Genomic DNA, 9,432 nt, shown 5'->3' on the forward strand with positions numbered 1-9,432 from the left:
CTCAGCCTCCCAAAGTGCTGGGATTACAGGCTTGAGCCACAGCGCCCGGCCCACACACACTTTTTAATAATTCAGAAGACATTTTAGGATCCTGTGACGTTAAAGTTACCACCATGAGCCTCAATGTATTACCATGTTGACAAAATCAACAGAAGTGGTGGGTAATGGAAGAATTTTAACAACAGAATGCCATAATTCAACTAAAGTCTTTTAATGATTAATGGTTTATATTTCTTTTTCCTCCTTTTTTTTCTGAGACGGAGTCTCGCTCTGTTGCCCAAACTAGAGTGTAGTGATGCAATCTTGGCTCACTGCAACCCCTGTCTCCTGGGTTCAAGAGATTCTCTCACCTCTGCTCCCGAGTAGCTGGGCCTACAGGTACGTGCCACCACGCCTGGCTAATTTTTGTATTTTTAGTAGAGACACGGTCTCACCATGTTGGCCAGGCTGGTCTTGAACTCCTGACTCAAGTGATCCACCCGCTTCAGCCTCCCAGTGTTGGGATTACAGGAGTGAGCCATCCGCCTGGCCTAATGTTTATATTTCTGTTTCTTTATTTTTTTTTTGAGATGGAGTCTTGCTCTGTTGCCCAGGCTGGAGTGCAGTGGCATGATCTCTTGGCTTACTGCAACTTCCACCTCCCGGGTTCCAGCAATTCTTCTGCCTCAGCCTTCTGAGTAGCTGGGATTACAGGTGCGTGCCACCATACCCGGCTAATTTTTTATATATTTGGTAGAGATGGAGTTTTGTCATGTTGGCCAGGCTGGTCTCGAACTCCTGACCTGGTGATCTACCCGCCTTGGCCTCCCAAAGTGCTGGGATTACAGATGTGAGCCACAACCCCAGGCCTAATGTTTATATTTCTATCCTGAACCAGATTACTGTTTTGTGTTCAACAATGGAATCCAAGTAAGAAGTAATTTAAAAATGATACTTTTCGGCTGGGCAGGGTCTCTACTAAAAGATACAAAAAATTAGCTGGGCGTGGTGGCGGGCACCTGTAGTCCCAGCTACTCGGGAGGCTGAGGCGCGAGAATGGCATGAACCCAGGAGGCGGAGGTTGCAGTGAGCCAAGATCGTGCAACTTTACTCCAGCCTGGGTGACAGAGTGAGACTCATCTCAAAAAAAAACAAAAACAAACAAACCAAAAAAACAGGATACTTTTCATGCTTCTGTCACTTACTTTTCAAACTACTTTTATGTTCACTTTATCACTTTGCTCTTTAGGTCCCTGGAAGAAGACTAACCTAGTTACCTATGAGATGGTTAAGTGTTCCTGCTCTGCCACCCAGGCTGTAGTACAGTGGCATGATGATAGCTCACTGTAGCCTTGACCTACTGGGCTCATGCAATCCTCCCACCTCATCTCCTAAGTAGCTGGGACTACAGGTGCATGCCACCACGCCTGGCTAATTTTCTAAATTTTTAGTAGAGACAAGGTCTCCTTATGTTACTGAGGTTGGTCTTGAACTCCTGGGCTCAAGCAATCTGCCCGCTTCGGCCTCCCAAAATGCTGGGATTACAGGCGTGAGCCACTGCATCCAGGGTTTTTTCGTTTTTGTTTTTCTTTTATTTTTTAGAGACAAGGTCTCCCTCTGTCGCCCAGGCTGGAATGGTGTGATCATGGCTCACTGTAACTTTGAACTCCTGGGCTCAAGTGATCCTCCTGTCTTCCTCTCCCAAGTAGCTGAGACTATAGGCACGTGCCACCAGGCCCAGCTAATTAAAAAATTTTCTTTTTGTAAAGACAAGGTCTCGCCACATTGCCCAGGCTGGTCTCAAACTCCTGGGGTCAAATGACCCTCCTGTTTTGGCCTCCTAAAGTGCTGGGATTACAGGCATAAGATACTGTGCCCAGCTGAGCATTTCTTTTTAGAGGTTGTAGTAATAGCTGTAATAATAGCTAACTGACATTACTGAGCAGTTACTCTGTACCAGGCACTGGGGTCAAAATCATTCTTACCTTTGATGAGAGAACTATATGTAATGCCCAGAGGATACATAAGGGGACACATTTTTAAATGTGGTTTCTTTCACGGTAGTAAAGAAAGAGTTTTGTCAACTGTGCTAGGTGTAGTTATTGCATTCAAGCTGCCCTCTCCCACCCAGCATGCACAGTGCAGGCTGGAAATGTGCAGCTGTGGAAATAAAGCAGAAACTCTGAAGGAGTTAGCACCTAGGCCAAGATGCCCTGGACTTTACTGCACTGGGTCAGGCCCACATCCTATGGCCTAGCAACGGGACCAAATCTAAAAGGTGGAGACAGTGGAAACAACCACAAAACACAAGGTCCAGTCACCAAACATCCTCTCAGAGTGCCATGGCCATGGGGAGACCGGCTTCTGGCCATCATGAGATTCAGGAATCATTGGGAACATCATGAAGAGTTAGCACTACTTTAGGTGAATTCAGGGTAATCTCAACATGGTCTCCTGATCACAGAGAGAAGGGTTGTGCTTGTGCCATGGGAATGGCCCCCTTTGTTAAAACCGAGCAGCTCCCTGACAGAACCCTCTCTCTTTCATTTCCCTCTCCCTTTCCTTTTAAAGCTCTAACTGCCAAGTTTCCGTGGATCAAGTGCTCTGAAAAGAAAGGCTTTCCCAGGGCTGGGCAATCGAAGCTGAGCCTTACCACTAGCAGCATGTGTTTCCATCTCCCCTACTCTCCTGACTGTCTCTGAACTGTCATTCTAAGAATCTCACCCCTTCAGGGTTGATATAGTTCAAAAGCCGGCCGGGTGCGGTGGCTCACGCCTATAATCCCAGCACTTTGGGAGGCAGAGGCAGGTTGGGAGTTCAAGACCAGCCTGACCAACATGGAGAAACTCTGTCTCTACTAAAAATACAAAATTAGCTGGGCCTGGTGGCGCATGCCTGTAATCCCAGCTACTCAGGAGGCTAAGGCAGGAGAATCACTTGAACCTGGGAGTCAGAGGTTGCAGTGAGCCAAGATCGCACCATTGCACTCCAGCCTGGCCAACAAGAGGGAAACTCCATCTCAAAAAAAAAAAAAAAAAAGAGCTAAACGTATAACTCAGATACATGGTTCTGATCTCACCCTTCCATGCAGTACAAGGTGGGTGGTAGGGTGGTGGTTGGGGGAGATTAAAGTCTACTTTTATCTCTAACTCTAGTTAATTACAGTACCTTGGGCAAGTCAGAAAACTTCAGTACTGGAAGTTATTTCAACATGGAATGTCTTGGGTTTCCTCATGTGTAAGATCAGGAAAAGTAATGCCAGCTCTACTTTCCTTGCTGGGTTGAGGTGAAGATAGTGTTTAAAAACTGTACAGCGAGGCTGGGCGCGGTGGCTCACGCCTGTAATCCCAGCACTTTGGAGGGCTGAGGTGGGTGGGAGATGAGGTCAGGAGTTCAAGGTCAGCCTGGCCAGGTTGGTGAAACCCCATCTCTACTAAAAATACAAAAAAACTAGCCAGGCACGGTGGTGTGCTTCTGTAGTCCCCGCTACTCGGGAGGCTGAGGCAGGAGATTCACTTGAATCCGGGAGGCAGAGGTTGAAGTGAGCCGAGATCACACCACTGCACTCCAGCCTAGCGACAGAGTGAGACTCTGTCTCAAAAAACAACAACAGGCCGGGCGCTGGTGGCTCACACCTGTAATCCCAGCACTTTGGGAGGCCGAGGCGGGTGGATAACGAGGTCAGGAGATCGAGACCATCCTGGCTAACACAGTGAAACCCCGTATCTACTAAAAATACAAAAAATTAGCCGGACGTGGTGGCAGGCGCCTGTAGTCCCAGCTACTAGGGAGGCTGAGGCAGGAGAATGGCGTGAATCCGGGAGGCAGAGATTGCAGTGAGCCGAGATGGCACCACTGCAGTCCAGCCTGGGTGACAGAGCGAGACTCTGCCTCAAAAAAACAAAACAACAACAACAAAATTAGCTGGGCATTCTGGCGTGCACCTGTAGCCCCAGCTACTCAGGAGGTTGAGGCAGGAGGGTCATTTGAGCCTAGGAGTTTGATGTTATAGTGGGCTATGATAGCACCACGCATTCCAGCCTAGGCGACAAGAACAAGAACCTCATCTTGCTACAAAAACGAAAACTGTACAGCAGAAAACCCTAGAGTAACTCAACTCCCAGTCTGTTGCCATCAGATGGAGCTGGCTAGCACACTGGCTGGATGAATATCAGAAGGGTGCTGGAGGGCAGTCCCTTGGTTAGTGGATTAGGGGTCCCATGAAATTCAGCTCCATCACTTTTGAAATTCTCCAGTCTTTGCTTTTTCTCTCATCCTGTACCTTGTAGTTTCTCCCTTTCTGTTGCAAGTAGGGCTAAGCTAAATTGTGTTCAGCTCTCTGAACTTTGCAAATTTGTACATGACAATGGCACCTGTCATTCTTTACAAAACTCCATCCACTGTTATTTTTTCCTAAAGTGCAAAAGTATTTGTTCAAATAAAATCTTACCCAGATCCCAATAAATAGGTAACTGTGGGGCTGCTCTGGTTTCTAAGACACTGGTTCTCACCTAGGGTAGTTTTGCCCTGGGGTCATTTGGTAACTTCTGGAGGTTTTTTTTTTTTTGAGTCAGAGTTTCGCTCTGTTGCCCAGGCTGGAGTGCAGTGGCACGATCTCAGCTCACTGCAAGCTCTGCCTCCCAGGTTCATGCAATTCTCCTGCCTCAGCCTCCCAAGTAGCTGGGACTACAAGCACCCGTCACCATGCCCGGCTAATTTTTTGTGTTTTTAGTAGAGATGGGGTTTCACTGCGTTAGCCAGGATGGTCTCGATCTCCTGACTTCGTGATCCACCTGCCTCGGCCTCCCAAAGTGCTGGGATTACAGGCGTGAGCCACCGCGCCCAGCTGGTTTTTGTTTTTTTGTTTTGTTTTGTTTTGTTTTGAGACAGGGTCTCATTCTGTCACCTAGGCTGGAGTGCAGTGACGTGATCATGCTCACTGCAGCCTCAACCTCCCAGGCTCAAGTGATTCTCCCACCTCAGCCTCAGCCTTCTGAGTAGCTGGGACTATAAATGCGTGCCACCACACCTAGCTAATTTTTAAATTTTTTTGTAAAGGCAGGGTCTCACTGTGTTGTCCAGGCTGGTCTTAAGCGATCTACCCCATGCCTGAGCCCCTGAAAGTGTTGGAATTACAGGTGTGAGCCACTAGAGACGTTTTGATTGTGACAACTGAGGAGGGGGATTGCTACTGACATCTAGTGGGTAGTGGCCAGGGATGCAGCTAAACATCCTTCAATGCACAAGGCCAACCCCCACAACAAATTCTCCAGTCTCAAATGTGCAATAGTGCCGCACTGACACATCCTGCTCTATGGGAGCAAGGACTAAGTGCTTCTGGCTCACTGCTGTATTCCCAGTTCACCACTGATAGTGAATGTCCCATATTGAGTACTCAATAAATATTGGATGAAAGTTGAGGTAGAGGAGTTGAGGCCCAGGACCTAGCCTGCTTGACACCCAGAGAAGACATTACTACCCCCCTAGGCTGCTTTCCAAGGATGGTAGCTTTTTACTTTTCTTTTTAACATTTATTTTATTTTATTTTAAAATAGAGATGGAGTCTTGCTATATTGCCCAGGCTGGTCTTAAACTCCTGGCCTCCAGTGATCCTCCCACCTCAGCCTCCCAAAGTGCTAGGATTATAGGCGTGAGCCACCACACCCAGCCAGCTTTGTACTTTTCAAAGCTCTGTCCTGTCTGCTATTCCTTGTGGTCTTTGTGATGTTCCTGCAGTACTATAGAGCTGGGGGCAGACAGAACCCAGTTTCCTGCATTGATGGCTACAGAGCCAGTTTTGCTTTGGATGATGATGGAGAGCTTATGCTCTCATCCTGGTTCAGCCCAGGTGAGAAACTCTCTCCCCGTGGCTTAGTCTGTGCTCCACACCTCTGTCTATGCTTCTGTGTTGCTGTTTCACTATCTCTTGTGTGCAATTGAAACTTCTGGGCTGAATGGAAACCCATGCTCAGCTCGAATGATGGCCAGTTATAGCTACACTGGCCACGGTGTTAGCATGATCTTATACTTCTACTATGGCACTAAGTGCAGGCCAGAGAAATCATTCTCAACTGTACTGTAAACTTGAGTTTCCTTATTAATAGCAAGTGTGTCACAAGAAATTTGTTAGTAGGCTGGGCGCAGTGGCTTACGCCTGTAATCCCAGTACTTTGAGAGGCTGTGAAACCCCATCTCTACCAAAAAAACAAAAATTATCTGGGCATAGTGGTGCACACCTGTAGTCCCAGCTACTCGGGAGGCTGAGGCAGGAGAATTGCTTGAACCGGGCAGTCAGAGGTTGCAGTGAGCTGAGGTCACACCACTGCACTCCAGTACAGTGACAGAGTGAAACTCTGTCTCACAGGAAAAAAAAAAAAAAAGATGAGAGTATCCTACAGCAGGAGCAACTTGGAAGACCAGTAGTTCTCGTGCACTGAAGTAGGGGAGGACAGAGAGTATTTAGGGACTGGGAAGCCACTAGCATAGAAAATGAGGTGCCAGGGTGGCTGGCCCTGACAACTTCCAACCTCAGCTCTGTCTACATATCTAGGCTGTGGAGGCTCTGAGAAGTTCCAACTGTGTGGGCTGAAGAGGAGGAGTAAGAGAACCAAGGCAAGCCCCAGTCAGCACAGCTGGGCATTATTCCTAAGCCCATGGATCTAACACTACCGCTTTCATGCTCAGACCCTCTGGGAAGGGTAAGCAAGAGTGTGGGGCGTGCAAGCTGCTGGTGACCATTTTTCCAGCCAGGAAAAGGAATAAAGCCAACATACAGAGCAAGATGGAGATGAGTCCTGGTAGGGTGGGGATATCTGAGGCCCATCTCTAGCTCAGCCTTTATGTGACTCAGGGTGAGTCAGTTAAGTGCCTGTTTTGGCCTGTGTGTACTAAATTTCAGTTGTATTTCTGTCATTAGAAAACAAAAACAGTTCAATGAATATATCAATGAAAATCTGCTCTCAGGACCTGGTGCAGTGGCTCACACCTGTAATCCCAGTGCTTTGGGAGGCCAGTGAGGGAGGATAGCTTGAGCCCAAGAGATGAAGACCAGCCTGGCCAACACAGCAAGATCCTGTAACTAAAAAAAAATTTAGGCCGGGCGTGGTGGCTGACGCCTGTAATCCCAGCAGTTTGGGAGGCCAAGTTGGGTGGATCATGAGGTCAGGAGATCGAGACCATCCTGGCTAATATAGGGAAACCCCTTCTCTATTAAAAATACAAAAAATTAGCCGGGCGTGGTGGCAGGCGCCTGTAGTCCCAGCTACTCAGGAGGCTGAGGCAGGAGAATGGTGTGAACCCAGGAGGCGGAACTTGCAGTGAGTGGAGATCGTGCCACTGCACTCCAGCCTGGGCGACAGAGCAAGACTCTGTCTCAAAAGAAAAAAAATTGGCTGTGTATGGTGGCTCATGCCTATAATCCCAGCACTTGGGAGGCCGAGGTGGGTGGATCACTAGGTCAGGATTTTGAGACCAGCCTGACCAACATGGTGAAACTCCATCTCTACTAAAAATACAAAAATTAGCCTGGCGTGGTGGCACGCACCTGTAGTTCCAGCTACTTGGGAGGCTGAGGTAGGAGAATCACTTGAACCCAGGAGGTGGAGATTGCAGTGAGCCAAGATCCCGCCACTGCACTCCAGCCTGGGCAATAGAGGGAGACTCCATTTCAGGAAAAAAAAAAAAGAAAAAAAAATTTAGCTGGACATGATGGTATGTGCCTATAGCCCTAGCTACTTGGGAGGCTGAGGCAGCCACTGCACTCCAGCTTGGGCAACAGAGGGAGAACCTGTGTCTTAAAAAAAAAAAAAAAAAAAAAAAAAAAAAAAGCCTAATATGTTTCTCTGCCAGCAGGATTCATGTTTAATGAGAACTTAATCAAAACTCAAGCCAAATGAGTGAGGCTTTAAATGTGGAATTTTAGGTATTATCTCATGAAGGATTATTATATATTTTTTGAGTAGTAGACAGTAAGCCTCCTTGGCAGCTTTAAAATTGACTATGGGCTAAGCAGTCCTGCTGACTCTAGAAGAGCTGAGACTGGTGTTGATTGGCTTGTCCACCTTTGCAGTAAATACGAGTCTCTGCTATTGCTCTAACTGCATGTAAAATTTTCTTCCTTAGTGGGTATAAAAAATGCATTCTCATGTTTTTTTGGAATGAAGAAATCAACGCTTAAAAATCCTAGCTTCACCACCACTTGCTTACCTTGGACAAGCTGCTTGGCCTCTGCAAAACCTCAGTTTCTTCAACTTAAACTGAGAATTTTACTTTTTTTTTTTATTTCTGAGACAGAGTCTCGCTCTGCCGCCCAGGATGGAGTGCAGTAACAGGATCTTTGCGCACTGCAACCTCTGCCTCCCAAGTTCAAGTGATTCTCGAGCCTCAGCCTCCCAAGTAGCTGCGATACAGGCATACGCAACCACACCCGGCTAATTTTTGTATTTTTAATAGAGATGGGGTTTCACCATGCTGGCCAGGCTGGTCTGGAACTCCCAACTTAGGTGATCTGTCCAACTCGGCCTACCAATGTGCTGGGATTACAGGCATGAGCCACCGCATCCAGCCACAAAGTTTACTTTTAAAGTTAAGATGATATTCTGTGAAAATGCTTAGTAAACGGTGAGGTGAAGTTCTGTATAAATGAGAATCACTGGGCAGGCTATGGGAGACCAGAGTTTTTAGGTGTCAGGACAAAGGCGGGGGCTTGAGGGTATTAAGGAGGGCACAGTTTAGAAAAAATTTCTGCCTCTATCTGAGCATTGATAATTTAGTTATTCAGTCTCACAAAAGATAGTAAAGATATCAAAAGGCATGTTTGTTCCTCAGTAGGTTTAACAGTGAGCATTGGAAGTTCTGGCCTCCTTAGAGAGTGGCCCTGGAGAAAGACTGGAAGTGGGAGGGCGGCCACAGGAAAAATTACAGAAACCACCTGGTGTGAATGGGACCAAGACCTCAGGCTTTCCATTCAGGGAGCTGCCCCCTTACCAGATTGATGCCATTCACTTCTATGTGCTGGAGGAGGACGCTGGCCACATGCTCTGTGTCCCACTGCACACCTGGGTCATCTGGGAAATCCCTACAAGGGAGAAGCACAACTTGAACAACTTTTCTAATCAGGTGCAACCTTCTCCCTAAGCTCCAGTAAGTAGGTGCATGCCCAGTTTTGTGATAATTACACTGGGGGTAAGGGGTCCCTGCCCTTAAGCTTCCTCAGATTTCAGTTAAGGTGAGACTCACAAACATGAAACAACTAGAAATTAATGCACAATTCCACACAACACACTTTTGGCGCTTTATGCTTATTGCTGAGGGGAAGAAACAACATCAATGAGACAAGGCTCTGTCTACAAGTTGGGGAAACAAATGTGTTAAGGTCAGGAGATCGAGACCATCCTGGCTAACACGGTGAAACCCCGTCTCTACTAAAAAATACAAAAAACTAGCCGGGCGAGG

At 47.3% G+C, this 9,432-nt stretch overlaps 1 protein-coding gene across 1 annotated transcript in view; it reads right to left on the bottom strand.

Moving 5' to 3' along the window:
* Positions 1-9,432, bottom strand: part of PIGL (phosphatidylinositol glycan anchor biosynthesis, class L) — a 137,647-nt gene that overhangs the window by 38,785 nt on the left and 89,430 nt on the right. Inside the window, exon 3 of the mRNA XM_011957972.1 lies at positions 8,965-9,055. Coding sequence (XP_011813362.1) covers positions 8,965-9,055 — 91 coding nt within the window. The remainder of the gene's footprint in view (positions 1-8,964; positions 9,056-9,432) is intronic.

Source organism: Colobus angolensis, unplaced genomic scaffold, assembly GCF_000951035.1.
Source record: "Colobus angolensis palliatus isolate OR3802 unplaced genomic scaffold, Cang.pa_1.0 Scaffold452, whole genome shotgun sequence".
In the NCBI taxonomy this organism is placed as follows: Eukaryota; Metazoa; Chordata; class Mammalia; order Primates; family Cercopithecidae; genus Colobus; species Colobus angolensis.